This window comes from Puma concolor, chromosome D4 (genome assembly GCF_028749965.1).
Source record: "Puma concolor isolate L17-30 chromosome D4, mPumCon1.1.hap2, whole genome shotgun sequence".
Taxonomy (NCBI): domain Eukaryota; kingdom Metazoa; phylum Chordata; class Mammalia; order Carnivora; family Felidae; genus Puma; species Puma concolor.
This window is the reverse complement of record NC_141679.1, coordinates 1864117-1884857: the sequence shown is the minus strand read 5'-3', so window position 1 is coordinate 1884857 and position 20741 is coordinate 1864117. Positions and strand designations below refer to the sequence as shown.

At 46.4% G+C, this 20741-nt stretch overlaps 1 protein-coding gene across 11 annotated transcripts in view; it reads right to left on the bottom strand.

Moving 5' to 3' along the window:
• The window catches only part of PTPDC1 (protein tyrosine phosphatase domain containing 1), a 62179-nt gene that overhangs the window by 14583 nt on the left and 26855 nt on the right, over positions 1 to 20741 (bottom strand). For 8 of the 11 annotated variants that reach the window (XM_086684782.1, XM_086684790.1, XM_086684785.1 and 5 more), the window contains 2 exons: positions 14810 to 14897; positions 988 to 1159 (listed from right to left, as the gene is read on the bottom strand). In XM_086684782.1, the coding sequence (XP_086540908.1) occupies positions 988 to 1159; positions 14810 to 14891 (254 nt within the window). In that variant the 5' untranslated portion in view covers positions 14892 to 14897. Of the gene's footprint in view, positions 1 to 987; positions 1160 to 1626; positions 1937 to 14809; positions 14898 to 16198; positions 16683 to 20741 lie in introns of those variants that run through there. The other 3 variants (XM_086684787.1, XM_086684789.1, XM_086684780.1) reach the window with 3 other exon arrangements.

The window sequence follows — 20741 nt, the reverse complement described above, 5'->3', positions numbered from 1 at the left end:
AGAAGGATACCACAACTCTCCCCCAGGGCGAGTCCTGACATTTAACGGGGACCCCCCAAATTCAGCAGTAGTTAGACCAAGGCGAGGACAGAAGGACCATGAAAGCATCAGAGGTGAAAGACTCAGATGGCTTAGTCAACAGTGAAACAAAAATATTAATGTGGCCTCGAGCTGCATTATTAGAAATTTAGGGTCCAACCACATCTCAGGAACATTGTTTGCTTTCTCACAACACTCCTCAGGCTGGAATGCGATCTGTGGGGAGCAGTGGGGACAGCCGACCCGATTCCACCACCACACGCATACCAGCAAGCCCAGGACGCAAGAGCGCGGGTGCAGTCAGGTAAGCGGGTCGACAAACGTCTGACCTGGAAGCGGGATTCCCGCTGCAAGAAACGACTCACTGCTAGAGTTCTTTAAACGGTGAACTCTTAGTGGGTTTCAGACACGATGTGGCTTGATTACCATACGTTTTCAGAGGTATCACTACATCAAAACAGGCATACTTGACAGTTTACTGTTAAGAACAGAAAGCGGTATGACCGAATGCTGAGCGAGCCACATCCCGTACTTCGCACGAGGCGTGTGCCTTACGCCATCCTGAGCCTACATGGCGCACGGCTCCCCACTGAGGCAGATGGGCAGCGTGTGCACCCACGCGCGCCCTTTCACGCGGCAGACGTGAGCAAACAGGAGGCCAACGGTACCTGCGTCAGACCAGGAAACCACACACGCACCTTGTAACTTCTCAAACTTAGAGCCGAATCCATTATTTCCAGTAACTTCTGACATGTAAGACCTCCCCGGTCACCATTTCTTTAAGATACTTTACACACGTCATTTCACTTGCTTAAAAAAACACTATGGGGTGATTTTATTATTTCCATCTCACCGACGAGGAAACGAGGTTTCACACCGCTGCTGGAGCTGCCAGGCCTGCAGGCTGCACAGCCCCACCGCCCAGCGCGGGTGCCCAGGACCACTCACCAGGACGAGTAGACCCCCTTAATGGCTTGCTCCTGCTCGCTCCAGCGCGCCGGGTTTTCGTACTTGCAAGCTCTGCCGCCACACGCCACGGAGCAGGCCACATGTCCAGGAATCACATGTCGCAGCCGCTCTCCAACCTTTGTGTACTTTGGCGTTGGACGCCCTGGATTTCCTAGAATGTACACGGAAGGGAAGATTCAAAACCCAGTCTCCAGATGGAAGATTGGCGTGAGAACGCCCTCCAGGATTGGAGACGACGTTCCTGCCGCACCCCCTCATTCTGCCACAGTGAAACCGCTGCCTTGTGCTCTAAGAGCAGGACCTCCCGACACAGAAGAGGCGCTCGCACATGATCACCTCCACGTGTCACACTGGTGGCGAAGAAGAAGAAACCGTAAAAGCAGATCTTTTACAAGGGCATGGGTTTTTTCAAAAATTATGTTTTCGTGAAAAAGCACAAAACATCCGATCACTTTATCTCCTATTCCATGTCCACTAAAGCCCTGAGTGCAACAGACGGTAAAAAGCGGAACGCAGAATTAACTGTCAAAACCTAGACGGTCTCAACACAGCATGCCACCTGCAGTCTCAGTTCATACTCAAAGCTGTGGCAATCTGAAAGAAGGAAAAGAGCTTTACTTTTTCTCTGGAGGCACGCTGAGTCCCTGTCGGCGCGGCGGACGGAGGCCACGGCCACCATCACCTGCAGAGAGGACGAGGACAGCGTCTGGGCGGCGGAGCCCCGGCGGCCCTGCTGCAGCTGCAGGACAGGGTCCGAGGCCGAGTGCCGGCGGCCCTGCAGGAAGGCGCTGAGGAAGGGCAGGGCAGAGCCCCGCCGGGGCAGGTCCTGCATGGCCGGGGATGGCAGCGCCAGCCTGCTCCGCCACCAACTCACTCACTGAGCCCAGAGCACCAGCCTGCGATCAGCCTGCGAGATCCACCAGCCGCTCAGGATAGGCGGGCTTGTTGCCACGGTGATGAACAAAGAAACTACTGATTCCCACTCAGAGCTGCATCCTCGAAATCCCACATGAATGGACTGCAGTTTGGAGGGATTGTTGGAGCAGGGGGAAGAGGAACGTGTATTTTCAGTAGATTATATACCCAAGTTGTAACGAGTCTCTTTTTTCTCAGACTCAGCTGGAAGTCCTGACAGATCAAAGAATTACATCTAACAACACATTGTGATGAATTAAGAAAAATGTGTTTATGACACAAACCCTGCCTTTTATACACACTTTAACAGGTTTAAATTCTGCTGTTCTTCTCGTATCTATTCTCTGAACGTTCTGAAAACCCTTCCGTTTCCACCCCTCTGTGCACAGGGCAGAGAAGTGAACCATAATGAAGGATTCGCAGTACAGCTCGTGACGTTATAAAAACACCATTCAGTTCTTCAAAACCAAAGCCCCCTGTAATTTTCTCGAACTTTTTAAAAAATACTGGGACAGAACAAATAAAGACGTGTGTAGCGCTGATGTCTTAATCAGAAGACCTTTACTTTCGTATTTTTATTTTCAGGACGTGACAACGCAATCCCTGGTCATGCCTTTATTGGGCTAAGACAACAGCCAGGCCTCTCAGAAACTCACAGATGCAATTCTGTGCCTTTTGTCACTGACTGCGGGGGGGGGCGGAGGGGGGAGGACAATGCTTCAGGAATGTCCTGGTGGAGGCGTGCAGCAAAAATTCACTAAGTACCACATTCTTGTCAGGAGCTGGGTGAGGAGGAGGCTTCAAGCTGAGAACAGACAATCCAGCACTGATGTCCGCCTCCTCCCTCGGGGATGTGGGCTGCGCCTGCCCCGTCTCTCTGCGTCTCTCTGTCTCTCCAGGTGGTGTTTCAGCCACGTGCAGAGAAACGAGCTCTTGTGTGTTTGTTCTATTTCTATGATCAGTCATGCTGTCAGCAAGCTCCTTCTACAGTGCACGCCTAACTCCCCAACCCAACAGACTTTGTCCAGTAAGAGAGACAGAAAAGCTTAAGCTGGCACCCAAATTCCTACTCTGCGTATAGTGCCAGGACCTTGTCATTTCATATACAGTGATGGAAAAGAAATTTTTTTTTTTTAAGTAGGCTTCACAACCAGCGCAGAGCCTGACGCAGGGTCTGAACTCACGACCCCAAGATCAAGACCCGAGCTGAGATCAAGAGTCAGGTGCTCAACCAACTGAGCCACCGAGGCCCCCAGAACGCCTTACTGTGAGTGACCAGAAAGCACAGTTCCACAGAGCTCTGCAGGAGGGCTCAGAGTACAAGGGGTGCACCAGGGGTGAGCTGGAGTCTGAGGGCTTCTAACTCGGCTGGGCGGACAGCCTCTGTTCTTCGGGGCTGGGGGTCTGAGCCAGCCTCCAGGCGGTGGTTCACGGGGTGGGGGGCTGAGAACCAGGGGCCTACTGGGACAGCAGCGGTGCGAGTGGACAGGAGCGGACAGGCAGGAGCCAGGGTTCAGGTTCCCGCAGCTGGGGGTGGGGAGACCCAGCAGGCCAGCTCCACTGGACTGGAAAGGCACATGAGCAGCAGCTGGGAAGTCTCTAGCCTCAAGTAGGGGAGTAGGGGACGCCTCACGTCTACGGCGCTAAGGACATCCCCAGACGAGGGTGCAAGCGACGTTGCTCTCAACACTTTCAAAAATGAAAATGGCTTTGCTGAGGGCAGTACCTGTCTGGACAAAGCTGACGAAGGAAGGGACGGCTCACGTGTTCTCTCAAGAACCATCTCTGCTGTGAAATCCACAGAAGTGGGCCGACCTCACCTGAACGAGTCAGCACGGAGCGGACGCCCGGGGAACCCTGAGTGCAGGCCCTCCTCCGAGCGCGTCCTCAGGCTCACCCAGGAGACCTGAGGTGCTGGGGTCCACCCAGGGGCCCGCCTGGACACCCCCACTCCCCTAGCACAGCACCACTGCCTGGCAGGCTCAGCCTCCAAAACCACCCGCTGGCAAAATGCCCAAATCGCGACCAAACCCACGTTTGAAAACTTGGTTTTACCTGTGCCAAACAGCTTTCTGGTAGGGAGCGTGCCTCAGTCCTGCCTGAGACCACACAGCCCCTTCCCGCCCATCCACTGAGACCGCACGACCCCTCTCCTGCCTGTCCCCCAAGATCACACTCTCACCTGTCCCCCAAGACCACGTTGCCCCCCTCCCGCCCACCGAGACCGCACGACCCCTCTCCCGCCTGTCCCCTGAGACCTCACAGCCCCCCTCCCGCTGTCTGCATGGGGCCTTGGGTGAGTCTGGAAGCACATCACAAGCCATTTCCTGCCCTTCTACACACCCGCCCAGGCGCTCACTCAGGGATGCACACACAGGTGCATCGCCACTGACCCACTCCTGTCTTCACTGCCGGACATTCAGGCCACCACCCGCGACTTTATTTACAAACAAGACAGAAACACTTCAGGCCCAGGACCTTTTGATTTCCACGTTTCTCCTTCAGCAAACCCCCAGGGGTGAGGTGGCTGGTGAGCAGATTTCACCACCGAAGCTCAGACTTCCATTTGGTTGAGTCTTCACCCGTTTCAACAACCACGTGTGAAGACACTGGAAGGGGAAATATTTTTAAAAACTCAACACAGGTTTTTTTTCTCAGGTCAGAGAGAAACACGGCATTAAAATAGGATCGAGGAAAGCCATCTCAGAGATGCTTTGTTTCCGCCTCCCTGACCTCAGAAATCTCACATCTCCTTAATTTGTGGCCTGTGAAAACCATGTTTTTGTTCACAGAAAGTCACTGGAAATCAATCATGCAACAATTCAAAAGAAACTGTTTTGCAAGTCTTGGAAGAGAAGATACTATACTTGTACCAAACCGATCTCTTCTTTTGTGTTCATTAAGAAAGCATATTTGTACAACCTAAAAATCCACTAAAAAATTTAATTTATAATTTATATTTATGAATTTATTTCTATTAAATTATTATAACTTATAATTGGGATGAATTATAGATGGCTAATGATGAACTATTCAGACGCTTAGAAATAACATTTTAATATTTAAATCCCCAACAGGAAAAAAAAATAGAAGACTTCTCTTTAGATAAACAGAAGCAAAAAGACTTTTAATTCCTATTTTACGTTATATATAAAACAGAATTTTTTAAAGTCAGAGTAATTTGTGAAGGGCCATGCTGTCAGCAGACACTTAAAAGGTAAAGAGCGTTTTTTCCTGGTGGCCACAGAGAAAACACCATTATCATAAGCTCCTTGTTGGCCCACAGTTCTAATTTATTTGCCACAAGGGCCTTCCCACTCACCTGCTAATAACTCATTTGTTTTCACTGCTCTGCCAACATATTTGTCTAAATACATAATAAAAAAATGTCAGTTTTCTACATTCCCTAAACATAAACTCATGGGGACCCTACCTTGCTACTATTCTTACCTTCTCCTCACTTCCAAATATGCTGTGTCTAAAAAGAAACCAGGCTCCAAGAAGTAGGAAAACAATAAAGGATAATCCCCACGACCAACCCTCTGTGCCCCAAGCTGCTGTCATCACCAACGCACAAACGGCCCCTCAAGGCACGAAGAATGGGGGTGCCGGGTGCCCATCTCCACGCCGTAACAGGCCATCTCCCGGCCAATGGCCTGTGTGCAGTGGGCAATCAGACCTTCCCCAGTTCAGAATAATGTTTATGGAACCGGGATGTCCTGGTCACTGCAAATGTGAAACTGTCTAGCCCTGTGATGAGGGCAGGAAGCAACAGAGAACGCCACTGTCCTCTCCTCAATTCCCACACGTGGCGGTTAAAGCAGACGTGGAGCCCCAAGAACCGGTCACTTCTCTCACATCCAAGGTTTCAGAAAGGGCTGGGAACTTCCTACTTGAACAACATCACGTGACCGTGGGCCCAAGAGCGTGGTGAGAGCCGCAGATCCACGGGGCCCCAGCCCCCAGCCCCCAATCACCGGGGAAGTCACATCCAGGAGTCGGGCAGGACGCCGACCGCGCCGTGTCTGCTTGCCAAGTTTTACCCCAGGGGGCTCGCTTCTCGCAGGAGTCACAAGCGTCCAGCTGCTGGATAGCTCGGCGTGTCTTCCGACGTCCAGTCCGAGCCGCCTGCTCTGTGAACTCTGGCTCTGCCTCTTTCCTCTAAAAGTTAACACGAAGCATCTCTTTGACTCTGCAAGATGCTCAAATATCTGAAGACAGAACTTTTCCAAAACTTGCCCTACCTGGGCTGCGGCTTCCCGATTTTCCAAGCACATGTCACTGTGTCCAGACCCTTCCCCGCAGCCCCCCGCTTCCAAGGCCCTTTCGTCCCCCTTCACAGCCAACACTCTGAAAAGTGGACTGCGGTGGCCGCTGCGTGTGTCAGTTTCCACCCGTATCCCTCTGGCCTCCACCATCCGTGGAAAGTTGTTCCAGCAAAGGTCTCCGATGGCCTCTTCGTGAGTTTTGTCTCGGACTGCTCAGCAGCATGCCACACAGTCGGGCAATTTAGTTTCAATTTAAAAACTTTTTTGGAAAAGACTTTATCTTTTATTTTGAAGCAATCTCAAACTTAAATAAAAAGACAATACGAAGAATATTTTTTCTTGAACCGTCTGAGAATACGCTGCATACATGCCGCCCAGTACGCCAAATAATTTAGCGTATGTTTCGACAGAGACAACCTCTAGATTCCCCCAGATCAGATGACGACTGATACGTGACCAGTCGCCGCTATCCCTCAGACCTCACTGGAGCTTCCCTGGTGACCTCAGTGCTGCTCACGGCAAACCACGCCACAGCATCAGAACCACACGCTGCACCCGCCGTCCCGTCTCTCACTCACTCTAGAGCAAGCTCCAAAGTCTTTGCTGGACTCTGACGCCCTTCATTTCTGCGGAGTACGGGCGCTTAGCTTGCAGAATGTGTCTGTTTCCTCACGATTAGACCCACGGATCCTGGGGAGGTTCATGGGTGAAGAACAGCATTTAGGAACCAAGTCTGGGTGCTGGGTGTGCTCGTGGCTATGGGCATGCTGCCGCCAGCGGGCCTGCTCAGCACACAGAGCTAAACGATACGAACACGTGGGACGCCTGGGGGGCTCTGTCAGTTAAGTGTCTGACTCTTGATTTTGGCTCAGGTCATGATCTCAGTTTGTGAGTTTGAGCCCCAGGTTGGGCTCTGTGCTGATAGTGTGGAGCCTGCTTGGGATTCTCTCTCCCTCTCTCCCTGCCCCTCCCTTGATCATTCTCTCTGAAATAAACTTAAAAAAAAATATGTACACGCATGCACACATTCCACATGTTTGCAGCCACACTATTTCTAAAATTTTAGTGTTTATTCATTTTTGACAGAGAGACCGAGCGCGAGTGGGGAAGGAGCAGAGAGAGAGGGAGACACAGAATCCGAAGCAGGCTCCAGGCTCCGAGTTGTCAGCACAGAGCCCGATGTGGGGCTCGAACCCACAAACCACAAGATCATGACCCGAGCCCAAGTCGGACGCTTAACCGACAGAGCCCCCCAGGCGCCCCAGCCACGTCTATTTCTACGTGCATGCATCATCAACTGGAAACTGAGTTCACCCTAGTACTATCAATTCCAATCCAACACACAGGGCCCCTCTACTTTTCTGTCATCCTTAACCAGGACCCTCTGTGTGACCCTTCTCCCCTCACGGCTGCTGCCACCACCTTCAGGGAAGCCCGGGCCCTGTGTGTGTTCTGATGCTCCACACGGGGCCACCCGGCCACACACAGGAGCCCTGCTAACCCCAGGCAGGCTCTGACTCCCTGAGTCAGGTTAGCTTCTCACACGCTTGCCATCCTGCTGTTGCCCTCACCCACATCTCGTGGCCCTGCCAGTGGCTTTTACACGGATTTGTTCCGGAAGGGAAGAGAAAAGAAGAGGAAGAGAGAGTGCCTTCCTTTTTCCCTTTGTTAACTGTGGTAAAATATACAGAACATAAAACTGACCATCTTAGTCAATTTTCAGTGTACAATGGCATTAAGTACATTCACATTGTGCAACCGTCCCCACCAACCATCTCCAGAACTTCATCTTCCTAAACCAAAACTCTGTCCCCATTACACTAACTCCGCGCCCCCCCCCCCCCCCCCCCCCCGCCGGCCGACCCAGCGCCCTCCCTATGGAATTGACTCTTGCAGTTCCTGTGTAAGAGAAACCACACAGTATTTGTCCTTCTGTGTCTGGCTTATTCACTCAGCATAATGTCCTCAAGGTTCATCCATGCTATAGCAGATGTCAGAATCTGCTTCCTTTCTAAGGCTGCATCGTATTCCACTGTGTGTATGTGCCACACCATGTTTTCCCCGTGCACCTGCCGATGGATACACGGCTCGTCTCCAACTTCTGGCTATGGCGAACGCTGTAGGAACGTGGGTGCACGAATATCTGCTCGAGTCCCTGCTTTCTATTCTTTTGGTATATACCCACACGTGGAATTGCTGGATCATATATTTTTTTTTATTTGTTGAGACACTGCCATACTGTTTTCCATAGTAAAACCATTTACCACACCAGCAACATGCAAGGAGTCCAGTCTCTCACTCACCCACACCTCTTACTTCCGGTTAGTTCATTTGTTTTGGTAACAGCCATCCGGGTGGATACGCAGTCTATCTCACTGTGGTTCTGATCTGCATTTCCGTAACAGTTAAAATAGGCTTTTCATGTGCTTATCAGACATCTGTGTATCTTTTCCAGAGAAACATCTACTCAAGTCCTCTGTCCATTTCTGAGTCAGGTTGTTTGTTTCTGGTTGCTGAGCTTCAGGAGTTCTTTATGCATTCTGTATGTTAGTCCCCGATTAGACAGTTCTGTGATTTCCAGTCTCCCCCGTCTGTAGGCTGACTTTTCACTCTGCTGACAGCATCTTCTGAAGCACAGAAGTTTTAAATTCTGATGCAGTCTGATTTACCTATTTTTTTCTCTTATTGCTTGTGCTCTTGTGTCACAGCCAAGAAATCATTGCCAACTCCAGCATCACAAGGCGTTTCCTCTAAGTTTTCTTCTAAGAGTTTTATACTTTCACCTCGTACGTTTAGGATTTTTATCCGTTTTGAGCTAATTTTTGCACAAGGCATAAGGTAAGGGCCCAATATCACTCTTTTGCACATGTACACCCGGTCTTTCCACCACCAACTGATGGAAACATTGCCTTTACACCAATGAACGGACTCGTTATCCTTGGCAAAAGTCATTTAACCACACATGCAAGGGTTTTTTTTCTGGGATCCCTACTCTATTCGCTGGTTTATGTCTGTCTTTATGCCAGTACCACGCCATTCTGATGACTGATTGCCTGTCCCTGCCCCACGCCCCCCACCCCCCCAGCTTGGCAGCTGTCAAGATGGCGGCAGCCCGCATCCCAGTATGGGACCCTGGTCTCTAATTCCAGGATGAGCAGAGAAAACCTTATTTGAAAATTATTGTATGTGCTTGTTCTAACCTGTCTGGGCACCTGAGCACCTTGAAGGCAGAAAAGTAATTTCAAGTATTACTCGAAAATACTGTGTGATAAAAAATCTGCAGGCTCCTGGGGCACAAGACTACTGCTGAGACACTGGAAAATGCCACCAAACATCTAAAGAATGAGCACCAGTTTTCAGTGTCTTCCAGAAAACAGGGGAGGAGGGAACATTTCCACCCCCTCTAGGAAGCTAGGATTACTCTTTCACCAAAGCAGACAACGATAGTACAAAAGAAGAGAACAATAGTCCGACGTCTCTCCAGAGCTTAAGCACCAAATCCTGAACAAAATAGCAGCAAACCAAATCCAGCGATGCACAGAAAGAATTATACGCCATTGCCAACGGGATTTATTGTAGGTATGGTAAGGATGGTTAAATATTGAAAAACAATAGAATCTACCATATCAATAAGCTAAAGAAAAAATAATTCTATCAAATGACACAGAAAAAGCATTCTACAAATTCCAGCAGCCATTCATGACCAAAAAAATCTCAGTGAGTTAACAACAGAGGGCAACTGGTTCACCTTGTTGTAGAGAACCTGTCAGAATCTGTAAGCATCATGTTGAAAGGTGAAACACGGTCTTCTCCCTGAGGGAGGAGGAAGGCAAGGCCAGTGGCCCTCCGAACTCTCTCTGCTCAGCAGACGTGCTAGGCCACTACCGTAAGGCAAGAAGAGAAATACTGGCATACAGATTGCAAAGGAAAGAAATAAAACTGCTCTTATTTGCTGATGTGATTGTTTGCACACAAAATCGCAAAGAATCTCCAAAAGCCTCCTAGACCTAGTGAGTGAGCTGAGCAACCACAATAAGACACTAGCACGCACCTGCTGGGACAGTGAAACAGCAGAGAAAGCTGATCACTCGCCCACTGCTGGGGGACACAAAATGGCACAGCTATTTTGGTTAACACTTTGGCAGTTTCCTGTAAAACTGAACATACGACTACTGTGTGAACTAGGAAGTTCCTTCCTGACCCCTGACCCCAGAGCAAGGAAAACTCCCGCTCACACATAAAGCTGCTCATGTGTGTTCACAAGAGCCCCAAACGGAAAGCACCTGGTCATCCTTTGGGGGAGTGAAAGGATAAACACCCCGTGGTGCACCCCTACCAGGCAAGGCCACTTGGCATTAAGAACAAGTACACCATGGATACACAACACCAACAGAATGACACCAAGTGGAAAAAGCTGACTCAAATGGCTACATGCTGTGTGATTTCACTTATATACAATTCCTGAAATGACAAAATCATAGAAGTGGGAACAGATGAGTACTTGTCACGGGCCAGGCTCATGGGAGGAAGTGGGTCTGGCTACAAAAGGCAACAGGGGGGATCCTTACAGTGACAGTGCCATCCTGTATCTCGACTGCAACAATGTTGACATCCTCGCCAGGACACTGAACTACGGATGCGCAAGATGTTACTACTGATAGAAACGGAGTAAAGGGTATATGACTTACAACTGCATGTGACTGACTGTATAATTATCTCAATATTTTAATTAAAAGTGTACACATAATCAAGATAAGAACAGCCACAAAGCAGGCCTACTTAGCAAAGGTCAGGCCCCACAGAAGGAAGGCAACCACAGGTGACCCTTGAACAACATGGGTTTCAACTCCATATGTCTACATATAAGCAGATGTCTTTGGATAAATACCATATAGTACTGTAAATGTAGTTTCTCTTCCCTAGGATTTTCTTAATAACGTCTTCTTTTCTCTAGCTACTTTATTGTAAAAATACAATATATAACACACAAGATCTGTGTTAATCAATGGTGTTGGTGAGGCTCCCAGTCAACAGGAGGCTATTAGTGGTTAAGTTTTCAAGGAGTCAAAAGTTATATGTGGATTTTCATCTGTGCTGGTGGTCAGGGTCCAAACCCGCCTGCTCAAGGGTCAGCTGTAGCAGAGTCTGTGGCACTCGAGCCAGCAGGGCTCAGGCCCTGTGTGGAAGAGCGAGCTGAGGCAAGTGATGGCAGGGTGGGGCTGGGAGACGGGTCATGAAAAGGAGGACTCACTAAATAAGAGCAAGGTTCCTCATTCTTGGAGAAGGGAATTATAAACTCAGTAAGGGGAAAAGCTAGAACGATGGTACAGTGATGGCTGAGACAACAGCAAGTACCAATATGAACTCATAGTTTTCAATATATAAAAACAAATATGTGTATAAAAGCGGGTAGATATCTATGCACACTTATAACATACACTTCCTGGCTTTGTCTTGCAGGGAGCTTGGGGACACATTTTGGGTTTCCCAACACCACTCCGCCCTGGAAGGAACCAGAGCTCCTGGCAGAAACGGGTGACTTCAGGGCTGGACCGGGAAAGGTACAAGAGGACACCAAAGACCTTGCTGGGCTAGGAGGCAGGGAGCAGGGAGCAGGGACGTGTCCAGATGACACAGCTACAGGCTAGAGAGGCTCTTCTGGCCCAATGGGGGACAGCGGAGTGCGAAAACAAAGGACAGTGAAAGAGTACGCTCCCTGCACAGATGAGGATCTACGCCGGAACGGAGAATAACTGAATGAACCAAGGGGAAGGGGAACTGCTCCTAGAGAATGCCGGCTAAGAAATGCAGGAGCAGTGATGGGGTCAGGAAGCCTCCCCTCCGTCATCTGTCACCACAATGCTTAATTCAGGCAAGAGACGCCAGCGGATGCCGCGGGGCTGGGAGAGAGCTGGGTGAAGACCAGGTGCCCACAGCCTCCCAGCGCCTCTCCACCAAGTACGAAGTCGAAGGGAGAAGGAACGACTTACAGTGGATACAGCCCGCAGACACCACTGCACTGATGGGACCAAACTGAGCACCCCAGGGATGTGGCAAGATGGCGTTCTGGGTCACTTGATGGGATGCCGTGAGAAGAGAATGAAGTCATTTCTGTGATGTTCCTGCCAGAAACGCAAAACCTCAACGGTGTTACGATGAAACGGCAGACAAACCCCCAGTGAGGAATATGCTGCAAAGTACCTGGCCTGTAAGTTTCACAGACATCAAGGCAGGACTGTGGTCACAGAAAGAAACTGGAAAAACATGACAAGTATCCTTTTGCTGTTAAAGGATGTTACTGGCACAGCTGACCAAACTTGAGAGGGGGGGTCTCTGGGTGAACAGCATTTAGGGATTTTTTAATGCTTTTCTACGAGTCTGAAATTCTTGCAAAATGAAAGAACTAACATCACGAGAGACAACTAGACATCACAGGCATTCTGATGGAAGAATATAGTGCCATCCATGAAACACGGTTGTAAATTAAAAAAAAAACTTGATTAGGCTCTACATCCCTCCACTAATCCAGTTTACAGGAAATAATGTGGGAATAAAATCAGAAAAATACAGATTGTGGCAAACTCCATAGGGCAAAAAACCTGGTTTCTTCAAAAATAAATTGTAAGGAAAGAGAGAGAAAAATCCACATGTAAAACAGATGTAAGATACATATCAACCAATTATGCAATATGGATTCTGTTGGATCCCGATGCAAACAAACATACATACGTCTATGAGACAGCCAGAAATCTGAACGATGTTCAGGTATTGAGGATATTAGGTGACCGGTGTTAAATTTTTCTAGTTATGGTGATGGCGATATGGTTAAGGAATGAAATGAAGTAATGTGGAAGCAGGGAAAGGAGTAGAGGAAGTGAGTGAGCCGAAATTGTTAAAGATGGGGGACGGTACCTCTCGGGGAAGGGGACCTCCCTGGGGGTGGGGTCTCCACTGGCACCCATACAGGCAGTGGTACCTCCACAGAGATCTTTGTAGTATTCTATATACTTTTGTGAATGTTTGAAATTTCCCCACAAATTTTTTTCCAAAAATTAGAATATTTAAATCTGTTTGTCTCATTCTATAGCTAGTTCTTGTTGAGTTTTCTTTCTATTTTCCTTTAAAAATAATTTAAATACTTTACTACTGACCCCCTAATTAAATTTCCTTATGGTTCATTAGCCAACATTAAAAAAAAAATGCTTCCTAGCCCAATGTTAACCCAGTAGGTAGAACTACCTTTAGAGATGAGACTCACTCTAAAAAAGTTAGATATAAAGTAAGTTTCTTATTTCTCCAGACTTTTTCCTAATTAAAAATTAGCTACATTTTATACACGAGGAGATTTTCAATTAAAGAGATGGCTTTAGGAGAGGTAAAACCAGCTTCTCTAGAGGATCACAACATGGGTATGACGACCTCCCCCGGGGCATCTGAAAACACATCAGGTTTTCTGGCTGTCACCGCAGTCTGGGGACATCATGGGACTCGGTCAGGGATGCGTCACCTGGCTCTCCTGTACGACGAAGACTTGCCCATCTCAGAAGCCAAGAAAATCCCTGATGGGAAACACCAGCTAAGAGGGGACATTTCGACAGAAGAAGGGAGAGGGAAAAAGGTCTGACTCGGGGTTGTTAGCTGGGGCGTCCTTTAGGCAAAAAACATGCCGTACAAAGGAAGCAGCAGGGAGGCACCGCTGCCGCCCTTGTATTAGCGCTTCTTTCTCAAGCAGGGAAACGAACAGTGAGTTAGCTCTCAGACGCTGTCCACAAACGGTGGTGACCAATAGGCCGGTCCCTACTGAGTCAGACAGGAGCAGACAGACGCAGGAGGGACTACAAAGAGCGGAATTCTGACAAGTAAGAGGAGGGAGACACTGGTTTCCTGATGACAGAGGGCTCCCCCTGGTGGGGTGGTCAGAGTCCTACGAGAGAACAGTCAACAGAGCCCATTATTCCCGGCAAGTTCGGGACTCCAATACCTTCAGACCCCTGCCTCTCTACTTTCTGTACGTTACCTCATGTGACGCAGGGGGAAGCCCTTCAAGGTGCCCGATACAGGAGCCCTAACGTGAACAGGGCAGGACCAAAACCATGCAAAGGTTTTGCCAAAAAAAATGACCTGACGTCTGGCTGATGGCTCATGGCAGGAAATCAGTCGCCAGCCTAGTAGCTGCGACAGCAGCAAGGGTCCCCGTCACAGCACCCTTCTTCCCAGGGCTACCATGGGAAAAATCAAATGTGTGGGATGGAACGGAGAAGAAACAAACTGGGAGGAGCAGGGGCACCTGCTTCGAAGTGACACTTGCGAGGGATGGAAGAGAAAGCTTGCCTCACAAGGAGGCTAGAAATGAGAGGAAGAGGTCATTTCAGTCTAAGGATAATGCAGGAGGCAAACTTTGTTTTCAACATTCCTTCTCAAAAGACCGCTTATTCAAGATTTTGAAAAGGAGTTTTAACAGGTCAAAACAGGGAGGCAGAAGTAAACAAGAGCCATAAGCAGTGACTGCACTTGGGATTCTAGTGTGAGGCCTCGAGCCTTTTCCATCATGTCTACTCATACTGTTTCATTAGACGCTACTCTGCACAAAGCGTCAAAAAGTGTATCAAAGAACTTACCCTTCATGTTGGCAGCATATGGACTGTCATTCACCAAAGTGGAGTATGGCTCTTCATTTTGAGGCAGGATTCCCGCAGGCATGGTAGTCTGTTGAGAAAAAAACAGATTACTTTTTGAGAGTTTGCTTATGGGATGTGCATTTATGAATCACCTACAAAGTGCTGGACTTCTGCTGCTAATAGTCATTAGCTCTGTGTTTCCCCAGCACTGGAAATGTGGACAGTGTAGACGTGAGATGTGCTGTCAGTGTCAAATACGATTTTGAAGACCTAATACAAAAAAGACTAAAATAGTTCACTAATAATTTTTTTAAAATTTTTTTTATATTTATTTATTTTTGAGAGAGAGACAGAATGCGAGTGGGTTGGGGCAGAGGGAGAGGGAGGCACAGAATCCAAAGCAGGCTGCAGGCTCCGAGCTGTCAGCACAGAACCTGACGCGGGGCTCGAACTCATGAGCTGTGAGATCATGACCTGAGCTGAAGTTGGACGTTCAACCGAGTGAGCCACCCAGGCACCCCAATAATTTTTTACACTGATTTTACATTGAAATATTTTTGATATGCTGCGTTAAATAAAATACATTATTAAAATTAATGTTCTGATTCTTATTATTAATGTTGCTCTTAGAAAATCTAAAACTGAATCCAAGGCTCACATGATATTCCAGTGAACAGTGCTATCTACAAGGTAAGGATATCACAGAGACAAACTGACAGCTAACAACACACACAATGGTGAAAGCCTAAAAGCCTTAATAATATTGTAATAACTTTGTATGATGACAGATGGTATCTAGACTTACTGTGATCATTTCATAACATATATAAATGTTGAATCATTATGTTATATACCTAAAACTAATATAACTATACTCAATTTGAAAAATAAATTTATCAGGGCACCTGGATGGCTCAGTCAGTTAAGTGTCTGACTTCGGCTCAGGTCACGATCTTGCAGTCTGTGAGTTTGAGCCCCACGTCGGGCTCTGTGCTGACAGCTCAGAGCCTGGAGCCTGCTTCAGATTCTGTGTCTCCTTCTCTCTCTGCCCCTCCCCCACTCATGTTCTGTCTCTCTCTCTCTCTCTCTCTCAAAAATGAATAAATGTTAAAAAAAAATTTTTTTAATAAATGTATTAATACACTTCCTACTTCAGGGCTTAGCTCTTCTCCTTATGGGGACATCTGCCCCTTTGTTATTGACTTACAAGATGTCTTTTTATATTAAGAATATCAAGGCTTCATTAAAAAAAAAAATCACACACCAATGTGTCAACCAAGAAATCAAAGAAGAAAAAAAAATTATGAAAATGAAAACACAGTGGTCCAAAATCTTTGGGATGCAGCAAAAGTGGTTCTAAGAGGGAAGTTTATAGCAATACAGGCCTACCTCAAGAAGCAAGAAAAGTCTCAGGGTGCCTGGGTGGCTCAGTCAGTTGAGCACCCAACTCTTGATTTAGGTTCAGGTCATCATCCCAGGATCATGGGACTGAGTCCCACATCAGGCTCTGCGCTAAGCATGAAGCATGGAGCCTGCTTAAGATTCTCTCCCTTTTTCTCCTTCTGTCCCTCTCCCCTGTACTCTCTAAAAAAAAAATGAGTAAGAGAGGTGCCTGGGTAGCTCAGTTGGTTGAGCGTTCGACTTCAGCTCAGGTCATGATCTCCCGGTTTGTGGGTTCAAGCCCCGTGTCAGGCTCTGTGCTGACAGCTCAGAGCCTGGAGCCTGCTTTGGATCCTGTCTCCCTCTCTCTCTGCTCCTCCCCTGCTCACACTCTGTCTCTGTCTCAAAAATAAATAACATTTAAAAAATTTAAAAAATAAATAAATGAAAAATAAAAATAAACAAAAATTTTTAAAAAAGAAGAAGAAAAATCTCAAATAAACAACCTAACCTTACACCTAAAGGAGCTGGAAAAATAACAAACAAAACCCAAAAATAGTAGAAGGAAGAAAATCATAAACATTACAGCAGAAATAAATGATATAGAAACTAAAAAAAAAAAAAAAAAAAGACATATCTGATAAAGGATTAGTATCCAATACATGAATAACTGATACAACTCAACACCCAAAAAGCAGATAATCCAATTTAAAAACGGGCAGCAGACATGAACAGACATTTTTCCAAAGAAGACATCCAGATGGCCCTCACATGAAAAGATGCTCAACATCACTCATCATCAGAGAAATAAAAATCAAAATGATGAAGACATATCACCTCATACCTGTCAGAATGGCTAAAATTTACAACACAAGAAACAACAGGTGATGGTGAGGATGTAGAGAAAGGCGAACCATCCTGTGCTGTTGGTGGGAATGCAAACTGGTGCAGCCATTCTGGAGAACAGTATGGAAGTTCCTCAAAAATAGAAATACCCCACAATCCAGTAACTGCACTACTAGGTATTTACCCAAAGGATACAAGAATACTGATTTGAAGTGGCACATGCACTCTAATGTTTATAGCAGCGCTACTGACAAATAGCCAAACTCTGGAAGGAATCCAGTGTCCATTGATAGATGAAGGGATAAAGAGGATGTAGTACAGGCACCATGGAATATTACTCAGCCATACAAAGGACTGAAATCTTATCATTTGCAATGACGTGGATGGAGCTAGAGAGTATCATGCTAAGTGAAATCAGTCAGAGAAAGACAAATACCATATGATTTCATTCACATGTGGAATTCAGGAAACAAAACAAAGAATAAACATAAAATAGGAGAGACACAGGCCAAGAGACAGACTCTTAACTAAAGAGAACACACTGCTGGTTACTGGCGGGGAGGTGGGCGAAGGGATGGAGGAAACAGGAGATGCAGGTGAAGGAGTGCACTTGTTGCAATGAGCACAGGGCCATGCGTGGAAGTGCTGAGTCACTATTTTTGAATACCTGAAACTAATATAACGCTGAATGTCAACTACTTGGAATTAAAATTAAAAACTTAATTAAAATACTTTTTTTTTTTTTTTTTACAGTTTATCATGTCTTGCATATGTTTATGGTGTGTTTTGCCTAGCAGTCCTGTTTTATATGGTCCAACCTGTAAGATTTTTCCTATGACTTCAACTTTTCTGCCACAATAAGAAAACCTTCTCCAATACAACATGTAAATCCTAATTTAATATCTCCCATTTTGGAGTGATAAATGCTGTCCCTATTGCAGCATGACAGTATTGCTAAAGCATAATAGTTAAACGACAAAATTAAAGATGGCCCATCTTCAAAGAATATCATATGTATCCTAACGTGACTTTATAAAAGTCACCTTGTTAAAATGTCAATAACACCCAAAGCAAGTGACACATTCAATGCGATCCCTACCAAAATACTACCAGCATTTTTCACAGAGCTAGAACAAACAATCCTAAAATCTGTATGGAATGACAAAAGACCCCGAATAGCCAAAGCAATCCTGAAAAAGAAAAGCAAAACTGGAGACATCACAATGCCAGATTTGAAGTTATATTACAAAGCTGTACTCATCAAGACAGTATGGTACTGGCACAAAAACAGACACATAGATCAATGGAACAGAATGGAAAACCCAGAAATGGACTCAGAACTATATGGCCAACTCATCTTCAACAAAGCAGGAAAGAATGTCCAATGGGAAAAAGGGAGTCTCTTTAGCAAATGGTGATGGGAAAACTGAGCAGCGACATGCAGAAGAATGAAACTGGACCACTTGCTTACACCATACACAAAAATAAATTCAAAAAGGATGAAAGACCTAATGTGAGACAGGAAACTACCAAAACCCTAGAGAACAAAGGCAGCAACCTCTTTGACTTAGGCCATACAACTTCTTACTAGGCACATCGCCGAAGGCAAGGGAAACAAAAGCAGACATGAATTATTGGGACCTCATCAAGATAAAAAGCTTCTGCACAGTGAAGGAAATAATCAACAAAACTAAAAGGCAGGCTATGGAATGGGAGAAGATATTTGCAAATGACATAGCAGATAAAGTGTTAGTATCCAAAATCTATAAAGAACTTAACCAAACTTAACACCCCAAAACCAAATAATCCAATTCAAAAATGGGCAGAAGACATAAGCTTTTCCAAAGAAGATATCCAGATGTCTAACAGACACATGAAAAGATGCTCAACATCACTCACCATCAGGTAAATGCAAATCAAAACCACAATGAGATACCACCTCACAGCAGTCAGAATAGCTAAAATTAGCAACACAAGAAACAACAGGTGTTGGGGAGGATGCAAAGGAAGGGGGCCACTCTTGCACTGCTGGTGGGAATGCAAACTGGTGCAGCCGCTCTGGAGAACAGTATAGAGGTTCCTCAAGAAATTAAAAATAGAACTACCCTATGACCCAGCAATTGCACTATTAGGTATTTACCCAAGGGATACAAAAATACAGATTCAAAGGGGCATGTGAACTCCAATGCTTATAGCATTGCTATCAACAACAGCCAAACTATGGAAATAGCCCAAATGTCCACAGACTGAAGAATGGATAAAGAAGATGTGGTATACATATATGCAATGAAGTATTACTTGGTAATCAAAAAGAATGAAACCTTGCCATTTGCAACAGCGTGGATGGAGCTAGAGTGTATTATGCTAAGTGAAATAAGTCAATCAGAGAAAGAAATATCATGACTTCACCCATATGTGGAACTTGAGAAATAAAAGAGATGAACATATGGGAGGGGGAGAAAAAGAGAAGAGAGGGAAACAAACCACAAGACACTCTTAACAATAGAGAACAAGCTGAGGGTTGATGGAGGGAGGTGGGTGGGGGATGGGCGATGGGTACTAAGGAGGGCACTTGTTGGGATGAGCACTGGGTATTATATGTAAGTGTTGAATCACTGAATTCTACTCCTGAAACAAATTATCATGCTGTATGCTAACTAACTAGAATATAAATAAAAAAGAACAGAACAGTAAAATAAAACTCTTTGTAAATCACCTACATTTATATAGCTTAAACACTGTGTTATTTATTTATTTATTTTATTTATTTATTTAGAGACAAAGAGACAGCATGAGCAGGATAAGGGCAGACAGTGGGGGAGAGAGAAAAAATCCTAAGCAGTCTCCATGCTTTCAGCATAGAGCCCGACGCGGGGCTTGATCCCACCAACTGTGAGATCATGACCTGAGCTGAAATCCAGAGTCAGGCCCTTAACCAACTGAGCCACCCAGGCAGTCCTTAAATACTGTGCTTTTGCCAACAACATGAATACGTGCCTTTTATTAAAAGTAATCCTTCTAACCAAGGAAAAATAGTGCAACAAATGGAGTGTTTTCTTTATTGGTCTCATTACCTGAGAGTTACTATACATACTTAGTGTTAAATTATAAATTTTCAGAGATCTGAGATATATAATCAACATCAGTTTGGGAAAGAGTATATTTCAAGCCCTTTCTGAGACTGAGAGTTAAAGGAGAAAATGAAGGGCATCCACGCAGGCCCCTTTCCATGCATGCAGTAGCCCATCACTACCTTTATCCACAAAGTCCGGTGGCCCCCGGCTCCACAAATTCAGCGACCTTCCTCTTTGCCTGAACACCAGTCCTTCTTCTATCCCGCCTCACCTTCCAGCTTCCTCCGGGGAATCCCCACTGCTCATCCAACAGGTCTCAGTTCCTAACCTCTTGTCCTCACCTCATTAGACGAATTCTACGGAATCAGGACGGCAGCTCTACAGCAGCCTTCGTTTTAGGCTTAGTCCCATTGCTAAGCTGACACCTTTCCAGGCCTCCACCTGCTGCTCTGAGTATCGTGAGGCCCTTCTTGTCTGGCTGGTGGGAACGTGAACTCCTTCCAGCTGTCTGAGAGCCCCAGAAGGTATTCTGTCCACTCCTTCTGTGTCCACCCCTGGCCTTGGGTAGCTCGCATGGTCAGTATTCAGTCAAACACAGGTCAGCGGAGCCCAGCAGGCCCTCTGCACACATC